Source organism: Colius striatus, chromosome 7 (assembly GCF_028858725.1).
Source record: "Colius striatus isolate bColStr4 chromosome 7, bColStr4.1.hap1, whole genome shotgun sequence".
Taxonomy (NCBI): domain Eukaryota; kingdom Metazoa; phylum Chordata; class Aves; order Coliiformes; family Coliidae; genus Colius; species Colius striatus.
In genome coordinates this window covers 15,956,416-15,981,991 of record NC_084765.1, presented here as the reverse complement: position 1 = coordinate 15,981,991, position 25,576 = coordinate 15,956,416, and the positions used below count along the sequence as shown (strand labels likewise).

The window sequence follows — 25,576 nt, the reverse complement described above, 5'->3', positions numbered from 1 at the left end:
CCTGGTTTTTAAGAGCCAGATCTTAGGTAGACCCTTTGTTAATCTCATCTTTTGACAGTGTCTGCTACGAAGAGCAGGCACTCAGCTGATCCTGGGGGAAGTCCAGCCCAGAGGTTACTCAAATTCTTCTCCACAGCCAAGGCTAAGCCTGATATTGGAGAGGCAGTGAACACATCACCAGAAGCTCATATCAGCACTACTAACACATAAAAACATTAACTAACCCAGAGGACAAGCTCCTTCATACTGCAGGAAGAACAGCTGAACACACTGCATAGCGTGTCCATAAGTGGCTTTCTGAAATAAAACTGCATACAGTCAAGCTGGAGAAATTTCTTTCAAAGCAAGGTGAAAAAGTCTATAATCAGGCATGTTCCTGTGGCTTCTTTCCCTGTTAGCTGCTCTGGGAAGAGCAGGAACATCAGAGGATGTCCCAGGAAAAAAAACAGAAAATTTGCATGTTCTTTATAAACATTAAATGCCACAAATGTTTTTACTTCCTCCTCTCTGTCTCTCATTTGTTGAGGAAACTTCTTGACACAATTAATTTGCCTTCAAGTTTTGTTTTGACAGAGGGTGTGCCTATATTCTGCTGCCATGTAACATTAAGCCTCCTGGCCAAAGATCTGGCCTTTGATTAGGACCTGGAGACACACCAAGCAATTGAAAAAGGCCCTTGGGAATTTTCCTATTTATTCTCTGAAAATGTGGAAGTGATCCTTCAATGATGTTTAAAGCATACCATTAATACAGAAGAAATGGGAGGGACCCACTGATTTCAGGGCTTGTTTTTCTCCCAGCTAATGTGGATTGTCAGCTCTATTTTATACAGCAAGCTGCTTGTGTTAGTGCCAAGTATAAAGAGGAGTGAGTTTAGATCAACATCCCTGTCTATAGTTCCTTTGTCTTAAAGTTACCGACTAAAATCCTGAAATCTTACGACTGGGAGTGCTCTACGTGACATGTTCCTTGATAAAAAAATTGGCTTTAATTAAAGGGAAGAAAATCTAATGTAACAGAGACCAGTGCACTTGTTTTCCAGCTGCTGGTTGTGAAAGATCCAGGTGCATTTTGATCAATTGTCCTGTTAGGGAGGTGAAATTGTTTGCATTTGCCAAAGCAACTTTATTGAACAAAATTCACAAATGCTATTAACAGAATTCTTCCCTCAGAGATCTTTTTAGGCCAGTTCAGCCACACAAATAGATTAAAGTATTCCAGCTAAAGAGTGTCATCTGGTAGAACACACAGGTAGTTGTTCTTGGTCAGAAGGATAGAAGAAGAAGCAGCCCAGTGACAATAAATTGCTGATATGGTCTGACAGTCTCACAACTGCTAGCTGCTATTTGCTAGCCTATCTGAGAGAAGAACTAGGTGGGAGTTCAAAGGGTTATGTTTGTCATTTGCTTCATAACTTCTGCAGGGAGGTAAAATAGCCCAGAGGAACTGCCATTTATTGCCATTACACACTACTTTATTGTTATAATATTCTTCTTAGGACAGACTATATATCCAGGGACAAGAAGGTCATGCCATAATTTTTTTTCCTCCACCTCCAAGTCAATTCAGCATTAACTTGTCTTGATGTTTTTAGCAACTGTTTTGTTGGATGAGGTTTTTTATTTGCTTTAGGGTTTATTTGTCTTTTTTTTTTTTTCCCAAAAAAACGTCGATTGCTTTGACATGAACTGTGAAGTCCCTAGAGCTCCCAATAGCTAGATGAAATCCTGCATGGTTAGCATTTTCGGCCTAGTGGGTTGAACAAGTTTTTGCATATTAGACAACAATTCAATGATTAAAGAAAACTTATTCTTGAAATATTTATGTCTACTAGAAAATATACTTTTTATATATTTATGAAATAGCTTGGAGTAAGTGCTTCTACACCAAGTGGACAAGGGTGAAAAAAATTAGTACTAAAGGTACCTTAGGATGCATTTTTTTTTGCTGAGTTCACCCTCACTCAGGTCACTGAGCTAGTGTCTAATGCTGTCATCTGCTGGATATTTGCAGAATTGCTGCCAAGTAAACTGGTCAGCACAGAATCATTGGCATCTAACAATCTTTCCTGCTTTGTATTTCTGGTTTTCCTCCAAAACACACTTCAAAACTTCTACTGACTGTTTCCAAATTTTGTAAAGGTGCAGCTTCCTTATGAACAATCCTGTCTCACAAGTAGAATAAAGATAAATACCTTTGTATTGTCCAGAATTTGTCTGTGACGAATTTTTCTGAGTGAAGTTATTCCTATGGCAATCACTTTTACTTTGGATGAAGTACTAGCCAGTGCACGATCTCGGACTGCTTGTGCTAAGTGTCTTGTCATTCCTACACGTAAAGCACTGGTAAAAATCCAAGCACCTGTAATTTAAAAAAAGTAGTTAGAGAATTTCTATATAATTGAACATGTTTGTGTGTCAAGTAACATTACAGTACTGGATTAAAGTTGGTATTTTTAAATAGATAAATTGTAGAGATGTCTTGATGGACTGTAACTTTTAGAATTAAAATACATACAAAGTATAAAACTTTAACAAGGAAAACAAGAAGAAATTACATGCCCAAGCAAACGTGCTCCACATATCATGTGATGCAATGTTGCCATCTTTACTCTGATGTCAAAACTCCCATGATGAATGCTGTGTTGAGTCTTGAAACTCTGTCTAAATACAAGCAGACACTTCCCTACAGCAAGCAGGTCTGATTGCACAAGGAAGAGCCGAGGAACAGAGAGCAGGAAGTTGTGGCTTTGACCTGAGGACTAAATAGTCCCATAGAATCACCTGGTATCAGAAGAACCTGGGCATAAGCTGTCCAGTCTAGTGGTTTCTTTCTCTTGCTCTTGTGTGTGTTGAAGAGTGAACTCTTCTGGAGAGCAGGATTTACAGCAGTATTGTTGTTGTGACAAAGGATTTGAAGAACTGTAGGTGAACATCTAACTAACCTTTTTCAAAAATGTAACATAAAAGAACTGTAAATGTTGATGCTATCCAGTCCTAAGTATAGAAGGCAGCAGCAGACAGAAAATATTTGTGTGGTACAAAAGTACCAAAAAGAGTTTCATTACAAAAAGTGTAACTACTACAATCTTGTCTGGACCAGTGAATCTAAATCAAGAGCTTGCTGTGAAATGCTTACAACTATTTTCACTTCATTTTGCAGGTATTGACATAAAGCGAGAGGCCAAAAAGTCATATTACATGAAAGCCACTTCCCTGCACATTCTCAGGTATTCATTGATTTGGCTTTGGTTTTAAATGCTTTTCACTGCTCTTGTCATTCATATGAGCAGCCAGGGAGAAAGTGAACTAGTTTATTTTGTGTTATATATTACCAAGGTCTTTTTGTTTAAACTGGAGTCCAATCATGTTTTACTAACAAAGTCCGTTCAATTCTTAGATTTGAAGAAAACAATCTTCAAAAAACCCACTCCTGTTTTAACATGAATTTGAGTGATAGGTAAAAAGTGAGAGTGAAGAAAACAAGAATTCTTATTTTTGACCTAATTCACTCTTGTTGAAGTCAAATTGCTATGCTCTCTTAAGAATTATTTTCCTACGGCACCCAAGAGGGACAAGGTGTTTGGTCCCATCTCATCTTTCCAGTGTCATCTCTGAGAGAATAACATCATGTAACTTTACACTCCAGGAATAGTTACCTAGAGTAATTTGGTTTGAAATAACTAATTTTAGCTATATCTAATACAATAACTTTTATTTTCCCAGCTATTTAAATACAGCTTGCAGGTTGTGTTCAGCAAAACCTTGAACTTGCAAAAATAATCATGTGAGCCAGCCCATTGACATCCAAAGATCATTGGATGCTAGGTAAGTAAGAATATAAATTCCATCTTTAAAACCTACACTACTAACCTGTGCTTTGAGCTGCCTTTATAAGTCCTTTTTTTAAGGTGTCCCGTAGCCAAGGCTTCATCTGGCAGTTTTCTTCTTCCCCTACTAAGGAGACAACCAAATTGGGAGCAGGTAGCTTCCATTTGTTGAGCATAACTTCAAATATAATTCCAGGATGAATGGTACTCAGGACCTTGAGAAACTTCCACAAATAAAACAAAAAAAACCACCACTGAATAACAATGGGACAGTAGAATAGAGGAGAGATGTTGTTTGTGGTGAACGCAGAGGAAAATTTATCATCAACTTGGTTATATAAGAAAAAAATTATTAGAGCAAGACCTGACAGCTAAATACTAAGATGAATTTAGTAGGCTTCTGTATAATTGTTATCTCACCAATTGGGTCAGTTGCATGGGTTAATTCTGTGTTGCAGACTGACATATTGCTCTCTAATGCTGCTGTTCAACTTCTTTCAGTTCCGTGGCAGTCTAGCAAAGCCAACACATTTCTTAGATATTTCTTTTTTTCTGTAGTAGCTGAAATACTTACCTGATTTTCAAGGACTTGTTGCATGAATCTGTTGCACCTTCCTGTTCTGTATGTATTTTGGCTTTGTGCTTAAGATTTTATGATGAAACAAAATCTTAAGGCAGATTTTGATCCTAGGAGTTCCTTTTGCTCTAGCACTAACATAAGAAAGGTACTAGTGAGGAGGTGGGTCTGCCCATGTACACTCTTCTTTGCATATTATCAGAACAGAAAAAGGGAATTTTAAGGAGAGTCTTAAAACAGCTCAAAAGTACGCTTCAAGTGTTGAAATTGGTAGTGATTAATTTGGGCAGAAAGAGGTTAAAACAAGGAAGTTATTCAAAATTAAGGAAGCTGGGCACATGAATGATTTTTTATTTTTAAAAAGGAAGAAATGACCAATTGTTCTTTTAGCATGTCAGTGCAAGTCAACTGATTGATTTCTGCATATTATTGGCCTTATTTTAAATCATATTCATGTTTATGAAGGCATAGTCCCACATTGACTACAATGTGGTTCCTCGCTCTGTGGCATATTGACCCTCACTATTACAGTATCCAATGCTAAGAAGTAACAGCTGAACAACAGTAATAGTGTTGGTATTGTACCTTTCCACGTTTCTTTCCAGCAGCTGTGAAGTCTATTTCTCCTATGCAGTATGGTAGTTCCCTTTTGAAAGCTTCTTCTTTGTCACTGCTGCAAAGCTTGGCTTCCATTTCCTCCATTGAATTTGTGAGGTGGTCACCAGTAGACCAAGTGTTCACGGAGATGACAGAAAACTAGAGAATGACAAGCTGTTTAAACTTGAGAGGCCCAATGAAATAAATTAATTTACATCTAACTGAGTTTTAGTGAAGTATTTCACTGTCTCACTATTGTGCTTCTAAGGTTAATCTAAAACTGGAGATGTTTGTACCAAATGCTGGAGGAGACAGATTCCACACCAGAGCTGTATAACCACGGTTATAAAAAAGCATGCAGGAGTAAGGCTCACTCAACTCTCATTTAGTAAACAAAAAGCTGAGTTGCAATGTGCAAGATGTTGCAATCTGTCCAAGTCCTGTGAGGTGTCTCAGACTGAAAGATGGCCCTAATTCTACAAGAGAGAAAGAGGAGCCTTGGCTGCAAACTGTTCTAAGAGTAGTGCTGTGTCAGTGTCTGAGTCATGGTTTCTTGATGTCATTATGCATCATGCTACTATGACTTACAGTATGCAACATGAACACTAAATAACGAAGTGATGACATTGTATTAGCCTGAAGATACTTTAGGAGAGGTTTACTGTATTTGCTGTAGGAATAAGCTATTTATTCATATATCAAGGCATTTAAGGCCAGACTGTACTTGGGAAGAACATACAGTTCAAAAAGGCAGGTGGTTTTCTCTCTGCCTGGCTACAGGATTAATGGCGAGTAATCTGTCCTAGAGCAAAGGTCATGTAACAAGAGTTGTTCTTCTGCATTACATGAGACAGTGAAAAGGTCTCCTTGCCTCTTCTACGTTCCAGTTTGCACTGATATGTTTTGAAATAGAAAGATTTCAACTCATATGTATTTGTTTCTTTTCAAAACAATAGCAATGAAACAGCTTGCTCCCCTCTGCTGCCTTCTGCATATTCATGTACTTATTCAGTCCTTTAAAATATTAGTGTCACAGTAAGACAGCAATGGTAATCAACCCTGCAATGATCTTTAGTTCCTAGTCCAGAAGATTTTCTGTGGACTTAAAAGTGGGTCAAACTAGCAAGTCTCTGTGGATCTGCTAGAGTGCTCCGGCAGAGGGAGCAAGCCCTCCAGCTGTTCCCTTGGGCTGGGAGATCTGCGAGCCTCTATTCTGGCTACTTCACCACTGTTGCCACTGTATTTCCTTCTCTTCTTTTATGTTTTCTGTGAAAACATTATTCAGAGTTGCCTCCTTCTCTGATCTGCCTCCAAAAAGTGGCTATGGACTGTTTCATGATTTATTTCCCCTACAGCTATTCCACACCACTGTATCCACCTCACAGACTTCTGTCAGAGAATGCTGCTTTAAAGATGCTATTCTTGTTCTTATCCCTGCCTACATGCTGGTCACTTCTGGAGGGCATTGTTTATTCTGAACACTGGGTTATCTGACGAGTCTTATTAAGACTCTTGCCTAAAAGAACTTTTTTTGGCTTGTAAATAATGGTAGTCATAGCAAACTTCACCTTTACGTTTGAGTCCCCGTTTCCACGGAGTGCAGCTTTATCTCTTAAGAGCACCACTTTTTCTTGGAAAAAGTAGTTAATACAGGGTTGTAATAACACATTTTGTTTATTCTAAAGTACAGAAATCACTTCCTGGAACCTACTGACAGAATAAAGGATTTGATTCGAAAAAAGTCTACAAAACTAAATTTCCAGGCTATATTTAGTCACCATTCATCACTATCCTAGATACTATGCATTTATTTATAACCACACACTTGGAATAGATAGCAATTTCCAAAAGATATCCAAAATAGATAGCAATTTCCAAAGTAATCCTATGGTTAATTTGGCTTCATAGATAGGCCCCAAGTGATTAATTTTAAGTCTAGTTCTAGATCCTAGCTTGCAAAATTTGATCATATAGTTATCCATGACTTCTCTTTTTTTAATTAAAATGCTGAGCTGCTGAAATTTATAAAGAATATTCTTGAATTAGGATTTTTTTTCCTGAAATAGCATATTATTTGATTTTCAGTTTAGGAATTCTGGTTCTCCAAGGTAGTGATCAACAGTGAAGAAGATAAAAACAGATAATATGCAGAAACAGAAGCTTTGTTCACAAGCTTTTTTAAGACTGGAAAGTGAGGAAGGCAGCTGGTAACTGGAACTGCACAGGACCCTAGTTTTTTTCCTTTTTTTTTTTCAGTCCTCTCTGAGGCATGAAATTAAGAGACTGAGAGCTTATTTTGAACAATTATTACTTCATCTTTCCATCCTGTTCTTATACCACTTCTGCATCCCTGCAGGCCACTGTGAGCTACAGAGCTACACAGAATTTGTTACAATATTCCACAGGTGCTCTTGTGTTCGTATTCCAAGCCAAGTTGTCTGCATGCAGCTTTCAGGAGTTTTTACAGACAAAGCCAATGAGTAATGCTCAGTACCTTGCCGTGTTTGGTTTTGTTTTCAATGAGATTTGACGCTGACAGTTTTCCTTGCTTGATCTTGCGCCTGATATTTGACTTCCAAGAAAGAAGCAGTGTGACTTTCAGTATGACTGCAGTAATGTACAGGTGCAAATGTTCCAAGTAGGTGCAATATTACACCCCATGATGTAAACAGAACAAGGAAATGTTGCTTTGGTACTTAAAGGAGTGGGAAGAAGATTTTAAAGGCTGCTCTATCGATACTACACAAGTGGAAAAAACTCAAAAGTGTTGCAAAATCAGCAGAAAAAAAAAGTCCTGATTCATAAGGTTTGCAGATGTGGTACTTAAGCACAAAGGCTGACCATATTAAATGTTTCCTTACCTTCCTACCAGTCTCAGCTACTGCAGTGTAGCCCTTCACTGTGGTGGGCAGATTCACATGGATCTGTCCCAGAACCACGCATCACCTTACCCTCACTTGGCACTGCAGTGGGGCTTCACCACACACAGAGCAGTCAGCATGCAGGATGCACTATGGCCCTCATATTTAAATATATATTCAGAAGAGGATATAGTCAGCTCTGACATTTCCTCTGGGATTATTAAGACTTCTGTTCTTAAAAAGCATGTGGACATCTCACCCAAAATCCTCTAACAAGCACAGTAAGCACACGGTAACAAACTATTTCATTTATTTGCAGGGATTTTTTTGAGTGCTTTTCTCCTGGGTTTAATTCCACTTTTTCTGCTTGGTTCCAGCTTTCATGTTAAGTCTGTAGTAGTTTCAGGGGCTATTGCTTTGAGACTTCAGTCTGTACTGGACTGCAAGTGTGTCAGGTCACAGTAATTGGGTCAAATCCTTGTGGTCAAAGTCATGACGTTCCACTGCTGTCAGCTTCACTACGGTCAGCTTGCATCACTGTAGCATCATAGTGTATTGTTTAATAGCAAGGATCTGGAAACAGTATGTGCCTTGTGAAAGAATAGGCAGATAGCCAGAAAGGGAAGCATGGTCTAGGCACTTTTTGGATGAGAGGAAAGGTAGGGAAGAAGGCAGAGACAAAGTCCATAAACACAGCCGGATGAAAAAACAATGGTGGATGAACAGTACTTTGTCATTTTCTCCCTTTCCCTATACTATTTTGTTAAACTTTTAAGATATTTTTTATCATAGTATTTAAAGTTTTCCCTCCTCCATTACCTGTGAGAATACCAATCATATTAAATTTTATTAAAAGATTAGTTAAAGGTAAGCAATAAGAAATGCTTTAGGGAAGCAAGAGGAACCATAAAAATCTGACCTGCCCCAATGTGTGCATTCATATTTTAAATCTTACTTAATTCTGGTTCAGACTTAAGTACAGATTTCTCTATCTAGGCTGCTGCTACACATTTACATTTGTAGGTCAAATTCTGTCCTAGATGTTCCTATTGACTACAAATACAAACATCTATGTTAAGAATGTACCTCTAATGATGACTAGATTTGAAATATAACTTAGAAAACTATTTCTAACTAGCAGAGCAAGTTAAGACAATTATGAGGAAAAGACAATTAGCAATTCCACCTACACCTGGAAATGTGAGTCAATATCACTTACATTAGAGATGGCCTGATTAAATCATTGCAGGTGTCAGCCAGTCTCGTGAATTATTATTTCTTTAACCTAGTAAATGGGAGCTGTAGCATTGTACAACCAGTGCTTGTGACACTGGACTGTGCAGGTCCTAATGCTCTTTAGTCCTTTATTTTGGATGGTTCTAACTTCTTTGGACATTCTAGATTTCTAGGATGTAGGAAATTTGACAGGTAAGTTTAACTACAGGAGGACAGTTGTGATGGATGTAGGGGAACTCTACAACAGGGATCTCTGCAAGGATTCTTTCCTGAAAGACTTATGAAGAAAAAGTGATAAGACCAGAACCAAAGTGAAACATTTTGACACCTATGTGCCTCTCTTTCTGGGCTGTTCTCCCTCCTGTCTCTGCTTCTTCACTCCTCCTCTGCCATGCCTCCTCTCCCCAGTCTCCTTTTCTCCTCCAACTTCTCTTGCCATTTGCCCCAGATTTCCACAGACTCTTTCCAGCAGTTTTCACTGCCACTTAGCTCACTGTGAGTGTGCAGCTCTTCTTCTGTGGTAAAAAATGACAGATGGGTTATCTCCAGATGCATGACAAGAAATCTATTTCATCTTTCTTTTAGATTTTAACCAGGGTTAGTCTGTGTCCATGGAGAGAAGAGAGGTCAAATGTGAGCCTTTCAAACATATCTTGTGAAAATAGGCCCAGTCAAGGAATGACTTGACCTCAATTGTTGTCTTCAAGGGTAGTGGTTCGATTAGCAGAGTAGGCGTATGGTAGTCATTAGGTCTCGGGACTTAGCAGCAGTAAGAATTCCTCTTCATACTAGTACACTGATCAGCAGGCTAAGACACACCCTGACTTTTAATTACTATAAGATTTTTCCACCCACTGAAGGAGTACAGTTGAATATGTAGGTGAAGTGATTAAATACTCTAATATAGAAGGCTCAGTATTGTTGCTGTTACATCAACCACAATTCCTCCTTACTTACAGAGATGATTGGAGCAAATCAATTGGTTTATCAACTTTAAATGAAACTTTCATTTGGAGCAAAAGAAAACCACACCAATTACTGTGCCCTTACTAATGCAGGGTGAGCTAGCAACTCTAATGAAAAGTGAGTCTATTGGTCAGAAAAAGAGAGGGCTCACAGTGATGATGCAAGTGAATAATAAGGGGAAACTGCAACAGAAACAAAGACAATGAACTTTGCTCATGCTGGAACAATCAGCTTCTAGCACACGTAGCAGGATACTATTGCCTAAATTGCAGTCCTGTTGGAAAGGATCTAAGTGAGCAGTGCTAAGCTATTCTTGCAAGAGAGACATGCCATATAGGACAGTATACACAGGATAGCCTATGAGAAGTCATTCAGCTGTTTGTCAGAACAGCTTTAGCTGAAATCTTTGGTTTGGGTTTGGATACCAGGTTTCAAGGGAATTTTGGATCAGCTGAAGATGATTTGAGCAGGAGCAACAACAAGAACAGAGAGAGATCTTGCACTAAAAGAGAAGGAAATCTTGAGTAAATTAGATTTGTGTAATCAAGAACAGAGAAGACTGCAGGAAGGGAAAATGAAAATGTAATAGCCTATCAGTGCAAAAGGATGATAGAAAAGATGTGTTTGTTATATATTTGTGGCTAGGACGGCAAGCAAGAAGCTCAAGAGAAGAATAGTAAAAATGGTAACAAGGCCACCCAGGGATACAATAGTAACCACACTTGGAGAAATACTTCCTTGGGAAGAATTAAACATAGTTAGGGTAAAGTGAAGCAGCCAGGATACAGTCCTTGGCTGTGGTTGAGTCTTGTGATCTTGACCTTAACCTGCACATTACCGCAGCCTTAAAGAGCTGGATATGCATCCATAGCTCTGGTCTTCAAGATACACATATGCTTATGTAACGTTACAAATGGAGATGTTCCTGATGACTCTAGTGTGAATACTCACTCAAGGAAAATTGCATCAGTGAGTTTACTGGGCCAGTGCCAGCAACAGTGTAATAGAATTATTTGCTTCCAGTAGTAGCCACATTTTCATTCCTGTTCTGAATTGAAACATAATGAGTATGAAGAACAATGCAGATAGAGGAGGTCAGAGAGAAATAAAGCGCATAGTCTGCAAAATTCATGTTCAGTTTCAGCATGTGCTCCGAAGATGAATTTGATTGACTCTTACTGGTGTGCACTTTTAAGTGTGAAGGAACAAAACCACTATTTTAATCAAATGTATATGCAACAGAGAAGAAGTATGAGAAGGCATTAACTAGAATCCAGGAAGAGAAAAATATCTAAACTTGCCATGGGAACATAAATACATGATGTGGGACAAAAAAGATGTATCTGTTAGGGAAAAGAAACAAATAGTGTCTGTGTGAGACACTGATGTATATATATCTAAGTGAAATGATACACATTATCTTGCTTATATTTATGTTGCAGCTTTGGAAAAAGTTTGTCAGGAATTACCACATTCAAATTCTGGTAAAATTGCATGAAACAATTCTGCACCACAGTCTAATGACAAAGCAGAATCATCTGCCACGATTCCAAGGAATTGCTAAATAAAGCATAAAGACCTAGGGATGTTGAAATACCCCAGCAGAAATCATAGCCAGCTCTCCTGCACAGGGCTTGGTCATGCTTGTAGCAAATAAACCTTTGAGAATTGTGCAAATAGAAAAAGGGAAGAAAAGAAATTTGACTCATGACAAGTGCAACCTAAACTGTAGTACACTACATTTCTCCTATGTTCAGACAGGAAGGCTAAGAAAAGTTTTCAGCTGGCAAAGATGAGAGCTGGAGGGATGCAACAAGAACATGGTTAATAACCCATGGGAAGGTTTCTTCTGAGAGGTTGACAGCAACCTTGGGAATGCATTCACTAACTAGAGATTTTGTGAGTTTGCAGACACAGAGCCAGACAGGGGTAAACATTAGTAGAAACAAAGAGCTTCAAGCAAAATAACACAAAGACATGAAGCATAGAAGTGATCTAGTAAAACAGAAGTTTGGGTTAAGTTTCCAGATAAATGTATGTGAATTGCCCCCTCTAGAAGCTTTAAAAAAATCAGTGCTGCAATTTTCCTTTCTAGAACATCCTTTGTTATAGAATGTTATTTCAAGTAATTTCTTTTTACTCAATCTGTGCCAACAACAATCAGAACAAAATGTCAGAGGAGGAGAAAATTATTTTTAAAACCCCATCAACAACAACAAGCTATAAAAAGATGTGTGGGAAGAGAGCCTTGATGCTGAATCAGTCTAGGCTTTGTTTTACCATTTCTAGGGTATGCTTCTGCAACCTGATACTTCCTTAATTGCCAGGACACAAGTATGCAGGCAAATCACACATTCACAGGAGCCTTCACATTAGTTTCTAGGAGAGTGGATTGTGCTTTGGTTTGGATAGAGTTGGCACCAAGCCTTTAACAAATGAATGTGCAAAATGCTAATGTAAATATAGGTACTTTGTCTTTTTATTTCTGTCTTCATCTGCTTAACACAGTAAAAAACACCAGAAGCTATTTGAATAATGTACTTTTAGTGAGTTTGCAGAAATTTGCATACGGGTGTCAGCCAGTGAACTTTATAGAAGTGGATTTATTCTGGGGAAAAAACTGGAGAGAGTGGAGAGGTGATAAAGGAGAAACACAGACATCAAGGAAGTAAACAATGGTAGGAGCAGATGGAACAGATGAGAGAAAACACACAGCAACACTTCACACTTAAAATAAAGGAATGGCTGTATGTGCATATTGTATATGGGATGTGGGGGGAGGCTGACACTATCTTCAAATACTCCTGGGCCTTCACTGCTCTGTTCCCACAGCTTGGCATGTCACTTTGAAGCTGTGCCAACACAACTCTTTGTGTGGCCTCACGGTGAATCAGACTGAGTTCACATAAAAAGAACTCATTTTTGCCAGGTCATTTTTCATGAAAATTAGTTCACTAATGTGGTATCCAGAAGGACACACAAACTCCTGAAATCACAGCCATAGTTCACACTGAAAGAAAATACAGGAACATGGGAAGAGTTCTAATTCAAAACAAGTGCTTCAGGAAGAGCAATGCTCAGATAAGGTAGACAAAACCGTACTTCAAAATGTTAGTTGAAGCTGTATTGTATGTGGACACTGGCAAATGTCCACATACACTTTGCTTTGTTGAAAGCAAAGGACACAATGAATACTGGTTTTACTCAGATTAGCTAGTATGTTTCATTCATTAATATCTTAATATATATCATACTTATAGCATCTGCAAAAATTCACAAATATTTCTCTTGATGTCAACAGTTGACTTGACAACGTAAGCCCCTAGTGTTAAGCTAAGTACTAAACTTTAAAAATTCCCCATCACAAGCTATTCGAAGATAATCTTTACCTCTTTTCAAGTTTGTCATGTCTACATTTTTTTTCATGCCTGTAGTCATGCATTCTTTTGCAGAAAGGAACAATTTTTAGAAGGGAAAAAAACCCCAACCCTTCATGGTTTCCTTATGGGACTGCTTTCATCATCTCCTATTTACAAGAGCTTGTTCAGTGCTTTAGGCAAATTTTGTAAGCTTGAAGAGGAAATGTATTCAAATCCAAGAATCTCTTTTGCATAAACCATATACAAGGTGTACTTTCAGAATTTCAAATGTTAGGAAAATAATGTTGTCTGTTTTGCCTTTTAAATCGTCCTGGTTTCAGCTGTGATAGTTTTTTTTCTTCCTTATGTTTTTAGATTTGTGTTGAAACCAATATTGATAACACGGGAGTATTTTGGTTATTGCTGAGCAGTGCTTGCATAGCATCAAGGTCTTTTCTGCTTCTTACCCTGCCAGTCAGTAGGCTAGGGCTGCACAAGACTTGGGTGGGAGCATGGCCAGGACAGTTGACCCAAACTATCCAAAGGGCTATTTCATACCGTAGGACAGCACACTCAGCATAGAAACTAGGGGGAATTGGCAGGGAGAGGTGGATTGCTGCTTGAGCATTGGTCAAGCAGAGAGTGAGGGATTGCATCAGGCATCATGTGGTTTAGGTTCATTTGGGCTTTATTTATTTATGTCTTTGTTATATTACTTTTCATTATTATTATAGTATTTTATTGCTATTACTGTTATTAGTATATTTTATTTTATTTAGTAAACTGTTCTTAACCCATGAGTTTTGCTTTTTTTTCCCTGCTTCTCCTCCCCACCCTGCTAGGGTGAGGGGGGTAAGCGAGCAGCTGCATAGTGCTTAGTTGCTGCCTGGGGTTAAACCACAACATAAGTACAACCAAACTGCAGACAAAATTTTGAATTTAGTGCATTGTGCAAAAAGTTGTGGCAGGAATGTTCATCAACTATTCTAAGTTTTTCCCTTGGTAAGAAAGATATGCATCTATCTTTTCCGTTAACTACAAAACCGAAGTTGCATTTGGATGTGGTGGTGAATTTCAGGAAGCCTCGACCTTAAGTACCTGAGTTGCTGGGCCATGTTGCCCATTTAGAAATTAGACTCACTGAATATGCTATGATGTATTTGTTAAATGTTTTTTCACAAGTTTGTATCTCTCACATATAGCAATTCCTGCCAACCCTAGACTTTAAATATATACCCATCGCCCACTACAAGGAAGCTTGTCCTTTCTTTTTTCCTCTCTGTAGTTTTGATTTTTAACTCACAGTTGCAGCAAGTCCTAGCCAATTTGACCTTTGGCACTCTTCCTCGGGTTACTTATCAGATAGGTTCAGGTCTGATGTAAGTGAACGAGTTGATTATAAAACTGCAAGGCACAGAAGAAAGTGTCTGAATGGCTTATACAGACAAAAGTGGTTGACCTAAGTTTGTTAAAGACTGATTTGGTCTATAGGAGAAAGAGACTTCATTTATTCTTGAGTATGCTACACATATAAGAACATCTCTGCCTGCTTGTGGTCAAGAGGCATGCGCTGGCACAAGGATTTCAAGTCTGTCAAATTCACTGTGTACTAAAAGTCTCTGTTGCTTCCTCATATGCATATGCTTTACTTATGTCCGTAACAGTCCTGCTGGCAGATGTACTCATGGTAATAACCAGTAATAAGTGGGAGGTAAATCTTCAAATGCAGTGAATTCTGTACTTGACAGAGGTTAACATACTGTAGGAGAGAAATAGACTACCAGATGCTTTCCTTCACTTGATGTTTATACACATTTGAAGTGTTTCCCTTGTCAGATTTTTTTTTTCCTACTTGCAACCTCTGCTTTTTATTGTGATGAAACTTGGAGGTTAAGGAGGAAACAAGATTATTTAGAAAAAGTTTCGGTCATCTCTAAAAGATTTGCTTCATAACTGACAAACTGATTTGTAAATCATAGATTAATTTTCTCAGATGGCTCTAAAGAACCTATATGCAACAAAAGATTTCTTCTACTAGAGAATGGTTTTTTGTTTGTTTGTTTGTATTTCATCAAGGCCTGTTTAAATTTATGGTCAGACCAGTCAACAAAACCATTAAGCCATATGTGCCTTCTGACTACTCTGGAAATACCTCTTCCTCCTCAACGGTTAAACTTTCTGGGTTATATTAGTCTGGCTTCTGCCTTACCCAGCATAATTTGGTCCTAAAGGAATAATTACAGAGAAAACTTGCTCTTAAAACAGATGCTTCTCCCTCTCCACCCCCAATTTCTACAGGGTATTATACGGTATTAGGGGGTTTGGAGTTTGGGTGTGCTCGTCTTCAATACCTATAGGTCCAAGGTGCTGAGATGAAAGAAAAGAGCAAACAAAAGAACATTAAATCACTACATCAATCCAGTTTCTACAGGTGGAACTCTACACAGAGGTAGACAGATGCACAGTTTCAGTAAAGAAATGCCATTGCTTTTGGAAGTGCAAGGTCCTTTTTTATCATAGTAGCAATGTAGCTGCAGATCTTGAATACACAGTGCTATGCTATCTGTGTTCATAAACATAACAGTAAGGCATCCCATTAGAGTTGTGCTGCATTAAAGCATTACAAACCTTGTCCCTGCATATCATTATGTATTCAAGATCTGCAACTAAATTGATACTGTGATAAAACAGGAACTTGCATTGGCCATACAGGCAATGTTCTTATCTAGACAATGGAATACTTACTGTGTTAAAGGTGAAAGGGGTGATGAATTTTGATCTGCCACAAAAAGAGATTTTTAAAAGTCCTAATTGTTCAAAGTAACCTGTATGCTCAAAATACAGTAAAAATCCCTTAGTAGTGAAATAAAACTAGAAATATGCTTACACAGTGTACTTTATAGTGCTGTCGTAAGTTTCTTCAGGCAAGCAAATAGAAGCTTAAATCGGCCATCCTGACAAGCAAACCTTTTATTTCAGGAAATTAAAATGTTTTGTAGTTGGTGTTAGATTTAGGAGCCATCTCCGCTTAGGTTACGTCACAGTGTGGAGCTATGCAAGAAGCAAGAGCTGAAAATATCACTTCAGTAGCTGCTACACTGACAAAGGTGCACATGTTTGAAGTTTAACAGAATTATTACTAATATTTCTGCTATGAAGTTGAGTCAAAACATAGATGGAATAAAGTTTTTACAATTACAAGAGAGTGAAGCTATATATTGAGAATATAACAATACTATTCATATTTGTATAAAACCAGAACAAAAGCCATGTAGATGAACATGTAACTTCTAGCTAATTACAGAATGCAAATCTAGAAATTATTAAAAGCCACTTTCTCATTTGCCACAAGTCTCATGAAACTAGAGCTCTATGGAATTAGTATTGGCCAACAAAGTGCAAAGTTAAAACGTAGCTATAGAAATGCATAACTTCTCTACTACTACTATCAACAGTCTTTGTTCTATTCCACGTTGTCCAAGATTGTAATATTGATGAAATAAAAACATATGTAGCATAAAATGCAGAGTAATATTAAATATTAAACTGGAACAGGCCACATACAGAAGTGGGGTGATGCTAATTAACAGACATTTAGTTTACTTCTGTGAAGGTCTTTAAAAGTGTCTTTTGAAGATAATAGATCTAACACTTTGAGAGTGCATGTTCCTAATTTTATTTACATAAGCAGTTCCCTTGATCTATCTGTTAGAATAAAAGAGTTATACAAGTAATTTACCAGATGAGGACAACTTTCACAATTATTATTAATTCTTTTTTTCACTCATTAGGAGAAAGATGCTTTCCCATATGAAAAGTTAATGAAGAATAAAATTAGCCAAACTCTGGCTTGTCAGTATTTCTGGTTGTGTTCCCTGTGATCCTCTCTGAATGTAGAGCTTTTACAGGCAATTGACTACTTTTTGTCAGAAACCTTCAAATAAAGGAGGCTTTTTCTACCTTAACTCCATCACCTAGCATTTAGACAATCTGCTGTTCTGAACTCAATCTTGCAAAATAAAAATTACATGAAATGTTTATAAAAGCAAATATTAAAATAAACAGAGAGCTGAAGACATTATCTGTGCCTCAAGATACTGTTGGGAGCTGTCTTTGAGGGCTGAGGTGAGAAGAGAGGAAAACAGAGTAGCACAGTTTATAGTTATGTTAGTGAATGTTATGTCCTAAACTCGTGGGGCTGGTTGAAGAATCCCATAGAGTAGAAACCTACAGTGCAGAAAGACAGAAGTCATGGATCCACCTCTGTACGCTGCATGTCTCAGAAACAGCTATATTGTAGACAACTGCCTGACTGTAAGTAGACTACTGTTCTGTAGAATGCTAATGTTAGGTCAAAATGGTAACCAAGGATCAGCTAGATGAAAGAGACTCTGGAAGATACCAAGGGCAGTTCCTAGTGCAAATTAAAAGGTTGTATAAACAGTGGAGAGTGCAATAATCAAATGTTGCTGATGTCTAATTTCAGACCAATTAAAATACAGCAAGTTACCTACTATTTATGTAAGAAAAAAACAAAGCACTGAAAAGAAAAAAAAAAAACCACTGCAGAACATGATCTAGAACATAGGCAAAGGACAGGAAAAATAACTTGTGAAATTCCTGATCTGGAAAATCTGGAAGTTTTACATATACTTCATTGTTCAAAACAAAGAAAGAGTAGCAATGACTGTTCCATATGGCTGTTGATTACTCATAGATGATGAAAGGGAAAAAAGTGGAATAAGTAATAATCACTTCTTGGTTGAATGACAAGAATCTCTTAACCTAGGTAGTAGAGTTAGTGGTCCTACCTGCTGGCTGTCCTTTGAAATAGGCATGACCGTCTGTCTGCAGGGCTGAAGTTGCATTGGGGTGCCTATTGTTAGCAGTACAATTTGCTGCTGCTTTCTTTTCCTGTTTGGGAAGAGGAAGATGTTGCCAGATTGCTTGGCATACCAATCCCTATGAAAATAAAAGTAAACATTGCTAGTGTATAATGATACCAATAGCTCTTCTCTGGGATGAAAATAAGCTCTGTGAAACAGATGGAGATGCAAATAATAAGCATTTCTCTGCAGCAATAGTAGATCATGGTTATCAGAAACAGACAACCGGCAGGAATGGGCTTGAGCTGTGAATATTGTTTCTAAATTAACTTTTCAAATTATTGCAATAACTTGGATGCTGGATAACTACATCAGTAACTAATCCTGCATTCCTTTTAAGAAAAGTTGGTCATTTTTCCCAGCTACACAAATCTTTAAGAAATTTCCTGGAGTGTACGTGTGCAGGCTAAATTCTCTCTTAATAACGAAGTTTCCAGACAAATACTGTCCACTTTACTGATAACTTCAAATCTTGGTTAACTCATTTAAGAGATTTATTCTGTATCTAGATTACAAATGCTACATCACCATGCTTCCTTGAGGAACTTGCCTGTGGTGCTTTCTTGATATGTAACTGATCACACTTTGGTGTGAACTATTGCAGCTCAGTTGACTGCTGTGAATCAAAGCTATTTTAAAGAAACCAAAGGTATGCTCAAGCTTTTCAACTTTTCCATGATCATAGTAATGTGTTTCTTTAATTATTTTTGTTTTTCACTATCAAAATAAGTAACATGATTCCTATATGTTTGCATTGAGGCTTTGGGTTGACATAAGTTGGTGTATGCCATAAATAATTAGTGTCCTCAATACATATTTTGCTATTTTTAAATTCACCTTTCTTCTGTAAGTCTGGATTCCTTTGTGCTTTTTATTTTTGGTAAAAAAAAAAATAAATAAAAAGTATCTTTAGAAAATGTATCTCTGAAACATCCCTTTGACTAGAATACAAAATAACATAAACCAGTCAGATGTCCAAATTCTACCCGGTCAAGAGAACAGGAGATTTTGTTTCTCTCATAATGACCTGTGTGATTATACTGAATTGCTTTAAAATTTCTTTTATATGTCCATATGCCACTATTCTTTAATAATCCATATTTCTGTTAATGCTTCTATTTCTATGAATATAATTGTGTTAAACTCCCTTATATCACAGTCATAAAAAGTCCTTTGGCTAACAGTTTTGTCAGAAAGCACTAGGTGCCAAGACTGTAAAAGTCATAGCCCAATCAGAAGTTCTTTAATATAGAACTGAGTTGTTTGCATAGCTTACTCTACAATTAAGAAGTAATACTGGGTTTTATTATATTCTCTTGAAAGTTTAATGAGGCTTGCTGGCCACTCTAAGCAGTTATCACTCTCATACATATGTCCCTTCCTGTTAGCTTTCCAGTCTTTTGTGTCAGTCTGCTAAGAGAGAAATAATGCTTGAGCATGAAGAATCATAATTGATTACCATCTTACAGATGCTTGAGATGAAAAGTTTTTTAAGATGTTGAATGAACCTGCTGTATTGCCAATTCATGACACTGTTTATTCAGCTCTTCCCACTGTCTTGCTCATGCTGCCAGTGTATGTGCGTGACTTACTACTTACATTCCTCTGTCTTATAAGGTGAAACCTTCATTTTAAAGTTCATTGAGTTGAACTGTGTTTTCTAACATTTGAGTTGCTGCATCCGCACCTGATTCCCATCTCTCTCCCTTTGATTAACCCCAATCATTGATGTGGTGATGGGCTGTGTTTATTTTTTCTTTGTATAACGGTTGGCCTATAACTTAAAAAATCAGTGTTATCAGTGACAACTAAGTCTATTACTGTGTGGCTGATAAGCCAGGTTATGTACACTTCCGTGTTTGTTCACAAGGTGGAGTTTCACAGCAACAGCAAATTAAAGGAAGAGGAAAAAACTCTGTATCAGTAGCAGTTAAAACATTCATTCAAGTTTGTGTTTCCATTCAAAACACAGCTTGATTTAAAATCTTGAAGTTATTAGTTCTGTTCATACATCAGAGCTTTGTATAGTGTTTTGAAGCATCCCTACCTTTATACTGACTAATCTCGTCTCCTCTTCCCCCCCCCCCCCCCCCCCCCCCCCCCCCCCGGCAACTCCAGGTGCTGTATATGCAACTGCATTTATCATCACAGCTACAAAGGAGGACAGTGCTATTATGTTACAAATTAAGAACCTGAGGCACAAATAAGAACAATGACACAGCAGAGGTCACACAAATAGTCCGTGGGAGAACTGGGAGCTAAACTCTGGTCACTCAAGTCCGAGGTCAGAGACTGGAACTTTCATCTCTGACAGAGGACTGAAAATACTTCAATATAATCACAGAAATTTGGTGCTTTCTTTTCTTATTATTTATTATGCAAACCTGGGTAATGTATCAAGTTAAAGCCCATTTTATTTTTCTGTTTTCTTTTGTCCTTTTACACTGCTACCCACCAAAACACTAAGTTTCTTAGTTAGATAGTTCATCTATCATGGTTTGTAATAGTAAATGTAAACTACTATGTTACTCTCTTTCAAGTATTTCCCCAGATTTTTAACAGAAGTCAAATCACAGACATGTTTTCAATGGGAACCATGGACTAAGCAATCAACCTTAGAAAATAATTCATATCCTGTCACCAGCATTTTGGAAGTCCTAAACTACTTGTTTTACAAGCAGTACAACGATCTGCTGTTAAATGTATTCTACAACACTACGTAAAAACTGGACAGGAGGATCCTCTATATTGAAAAGACCATGAACCCACGTCAGTACTGAAAAGATGCTAGGGTCAGATGCCTAGTTGAATCAAATTAACGTTTTATGGCTCAGTTTGCAGCAGATAAGTTAGTGAAACATATTTTGGGTTTTGTTGCATGAGAAGAAGTCACTGAATAACCTCTCTTTAGAGTATCAGGTCTCCTGTATTAAAAAAATAAGATGACTCCTATAAACCACTTTGTCCTGTTTCTTCCCTAGCTTAAAATGTAAAACCTCCATGAACAATTCCATTACTGCCATTAATGTGATTGTAGTAAGGCAGTTTGTCTCACTGAGGACCTGTTAGGCTGTGATACACTAGCTCTGCACTAGAACTCAGGCTGGGACATGCTATCTCTGCACTAGAAACAGATATGCATGGCTGTGGCAAATTAATACTAAAGAGGTACAGCTGAAAGTGGAGACAGTAAGCAGAGATCCTCAAGTGAAAGGAAATAAGAAAAAGGAGCTTGAAGCTTCTCTGAGCAGTGAAGAGGAGGTCTGGGGAAGTACCCTTCAGGGATATTGTTCCTGTACTAGGTATGGGGAGATAAAACCAGCAAGGAGATGACACTAAGTTTTCAGTCATTGTGGATGCTTCTAGGATTTTGAGATAAACAGCCCTGACTTAGTACAGCAGTCAGAGGAATTGAGGGAGTAGTGAGAAGCAGTGTTCCTTAAGATGTAATTTCTATATATGTGTATCTTTAATATGCCTACACTTTCAGTCACTTATCAAGAACTTTAACTTTCAAGAAAAATTCTAGCCTAGAGTTCACCTGGAGATTTGCCTCTTCATCACATAGGCATCTCTTGTTTTAAGAAGCAGCAACAAGTGACTGTCTACTACAAACTTTGTCTTTCCTTAACCTGTAATTTAGACCACAGCTGCCAGGTTCTAAAATACTCCAAATTTTAAGTGAACAGTTACTCCTCAGAGAGTATCTCAATTTCTCTTTAAAAAGATGTGTACCTTGACAACAGGTTTTCACATTAGGTTTTTCAATTGTCTTACCTGAACAAGACTGATTTCTCCAGCAAAAGACTGTGTCAGAAGATGTTCTGCTAATAAGGTGTTACCTCTCCTTGTCTTAAAATAGACCTGTAAAAGAAAAAAACCAAAAAACCAAACCGTGACTGTGGTTGAATGGAAAAGTTGAGCAAGCTTGTAAGCAATAACAAATAACTTTATGACTATAAAAAACTTTCCTTATTCTTAAAGTGCTAGTTATTTTTCCTGTTTCTTAAAGTGATAAATCTTTCTATTTAACTTTCAGTTTATTTAGAATGAATAATTATCAATGCTAAGAACGTATTTATATTTATTATGAGAAATATCTACCCAAAAAAAAAAGACAAAGCACCTGTAGCCTATTAAGCCAGACCAGATAAACCTGATACTTTAGCCACTAGAGGGACCTCCAAGAATAGAACATACAAAAAGCCTCGCAAAGCTCTTCTGAAATATTGGGTGTCTTTCAAGAAATACAAAAAAGTTTTGTTGGTCAAACATATTGTCGTTCGTTTATAATGAGCTCTGAAATAATAGCAAATCTGAATAAACTATCTCAGAGATTTTTTTCAAGAAGAAACTTCTTTTCTCCTGGTAGGATATGAGTTTGGAGAGTTGTTTCCTCTTCACTGAATTAGTGAGGTTAGCACATCCGCTTTCAAGAGACTTGTAATTTACCAGTAAAGTTACATATGACTCTTTAGAAGAACACAAAGCAAATACAGTTATTCTTGTTTCTGAGAAGAATAGGATTTGGGTGTGCTGCAGGCACTCAGAAATCACAGAATCATAGAATGGTAGGGGTTGGAAGGGACCTTTAGAGATCATCTAGTCCAACCCCCCTGCAGAAGCAGGTTCACCTAGATCAGGTCACATAGGAACATGTCCAGGCAGGTCTTGAGGACCTCCAAGGAAGGAGACTCCACAACCCCTCTGGGCAGCCTGTGCCAGGGCTCCCTCACCTGAACAGTGAAATAGTTTTTTCTTATGTTTAAGTGGAACTTTTTGTGTTCCAGCTTCATCCCATTACCCCTTGTCCTGTTACTATCTACAAATCAATAAGCTTAGTTTCTCAGTGAATGGTAATTTAGCAGAGCCCTCAATTTATTTCAAATTCTAGCAGCAGCTCAGTAGCCCAATTAACAAATGTTACTGCTTTGTCACTTATGAAAGTGCTTTCTAAAAAGCAGTTATGCTACCACTTGTGGATTTATAATTAATAATCTATCATGAAGATGACAGGGGTGCTCTGATGTTCTCTTGTATACCTCTGCAATGTTATAGAAGGAGTTGTGTGCACTTATCACAAAGTCTTGGGGCTTTGCAGAGCACAAATTCAGCAAGTTTTGGCTTCTTCAAGCAAGTAGAACAGCTTTAGAACAGCTACTGTAAAACATGACATTCTGCTAATAATATAAGCAACTGGGCTTCTGAGACACTGAAGATGAGGACACAAGAAGAAGAATTGCAATTAACCAAATTTGCAAAGGTCAGAGATGGGACTAGAATTTTGTCTTAAATCACAGTTGTGAAACAATTCAAAAGAATTTTTGCAAGACCTTAAATATGTTGCATTGCTTAGCTTTACCTCTGAGAATGGTACTAGCGAAATGAAAACTCTTACTAGATGAAAGCAACCTGAAATTCCAGTTTGGCAGAGCTGATTGTTGCACAGTTCTCCTGTGGTCTGTCCACTGAGTTTTACAGTTTCTATTTCATTTGCATTGAAGGTTTACTTACTGAGAAAATGTATAGTGACAGGGGAGGAGACATTGCTAATACCTTGTCTATTATTGTTGGTTTGGGATTTTTTTTTGTTTGAAGCATTAAAAAGATTTTGATGAATTACTGTTTGAAAAATCTTTAATTCTGTCACAGAGTTAGCATTATATTTCTTGAATTGCAGGTATATAACCTCCCACTGAAATTTTCTAGTGAACTATCTACAATTAAAAGACACATTCAACCAGCTGTGCTTAACTGCCAGACAATGACTCCTGACATCAGAAGTGGGTTGCCAGGTCCACCCTGCTGAAGAAGAAAAATTATCTCTCCCATGTTATTCCATCCGTGTGAAGTAGGATATTATATGTTACAGATTAACACGGTCACAGGCAGGAAGTGTTCCTTGACCAGGAAGAGATTTAGTGATAAATAGTGATTTCTTTCTCAGCTGCTAAGAGTGAAATCTTTCCTGAAATACTGTAACATCCTTTTATTAAGCAAATAACTAACTATACAGCAAAGATTTGGAGAGGATTTCAAAAGTTTTGTTAATTTATTAGAAGTTTTTTAGTAGTGTTACTTGGTATTGATTTTAGTCTAACAAAGAGAGGGTTTGTGACTAATGCAAGGAGGATAATTTCTTCTGATGCAAGATGATGATCTCTTAATTTGAAGAATGCTGTTAGTCACTCTGCCCTCAGATAGCTTTGCTGTGTTGAGAACGTGCATACTGTATCCTGTATGGCATGATGGGAGCAATCAAATGCCTGTTGAGCCTCACGTGTTTCTAAGATTAAAATATACCACATCTGCCTTAAGGACGAAAACGAATGCTGCAGCATTTCATTAGCCTCTTTAGTTTTGTCTTTTAGACAAAACTCGGATACTTTTTCAATCACGCAAATTACTGAACAATTAATCACACCAAAGAACTGGTGAGGATGAGACCATGAGCAACTGCTAAAACAATCTGAAGAGAACACATAAGCATGTGTGCAAAAGGGTGGCTGGCTATCAGAAATCATGACCAAGACCTCCTAAAGGTATCCTCTCTCACTTTTATCAGGCTTTCACAAGTTTTAGATTTTTATTTTCCTCCTGACACTTCATTGAAGACTTGCAAGTAGGTTGGAAGCAGGAAAAAAGTGTTGAGTGGGATGGTACAAATTGTAATGCATCAAAGCATTTCTAAATTCACTTTTTTTCTGCCAGTGAGCACTTCAATGGTCCTGCCCTAGAGTCCTGCTCCTAAACATGTAAACATTTAGAACCTCAATTCTTCAGAGTCACTTACACCTGGAAGCTTTAGTCAACCAGCAATAATAGCCAAAACAGCAGGCTAACATGTAGAAAAAATTTAGATCTTTATTAACATAAACCAAAATTCCTGTTGGCTTGTACTGGCTTTTCATATAAATAAATGTCCATTAACAAGGAAAAATAGGAGTTTACCTGTATTGTTGCAGACATACATTTGCTCAGTCTTACTTTGAAGGATTTTGACTTTCATTTTTTTATACACTCTTTTTTTTTTTTAAGACAAATAATAGAAATGTTGTTGTAAGTAGCAGGACTAATCCTATGGACAAACAGCAAAGATACACATATATTTTAACTTTCAAGGTCCAAATTTATGTTGTAGAACAGTTAAGCATTTAAACTTATGCATAACTTTGAACACATGAAAATGAAACAAATTATTTGTGTGCTGTAAGTCTGAATATATGAATGAAATGAATGAATGAAAGCTCACAACCTTTCTTGAA

General features: G+C 37.5%; 1 protein-coding gene across 1 annotated transcript in view; it reads right to left on the bottom strand.

Moving 5' to 3' along the window:
- TRPM5 (transient receptor potential cation channel subfamily M member 5) overlaps positions 1 to 18,306 on the bottom strand; it is a 53,222-nt gene extending 34,916 nt beyond the window's left edge. Inside the window, exons 1-4 of the mRNA XM_061999069.1 lie at positions 18,237 to 18,306; positions 4,992 to 5,162; positions 3,873 to 4,053; positions 2,195 to 2,361 (exon numbers count right to left, since the gene is read on the bottom strand). Coding sequence (XP_061855053.1) covers positions 2,195 to 2,361; positions 3,873 to 4,053; positions 4,992 to 5,162; positions 18,237 to 18,293 — 576 coding nt within the window. The 5' untranslated portion in view covers positions 18,294 to 18,306. The remainder of the gene's footprint in view (positions 1 to 2,194; positions 2,362 to 3,872; positions 4,054 to 4,991; positions 5,163 to 18,236) is intronic.
- Between the last annotated feature and the right edge of the window lie 7,270 nt (positions 18,307 to 25,576).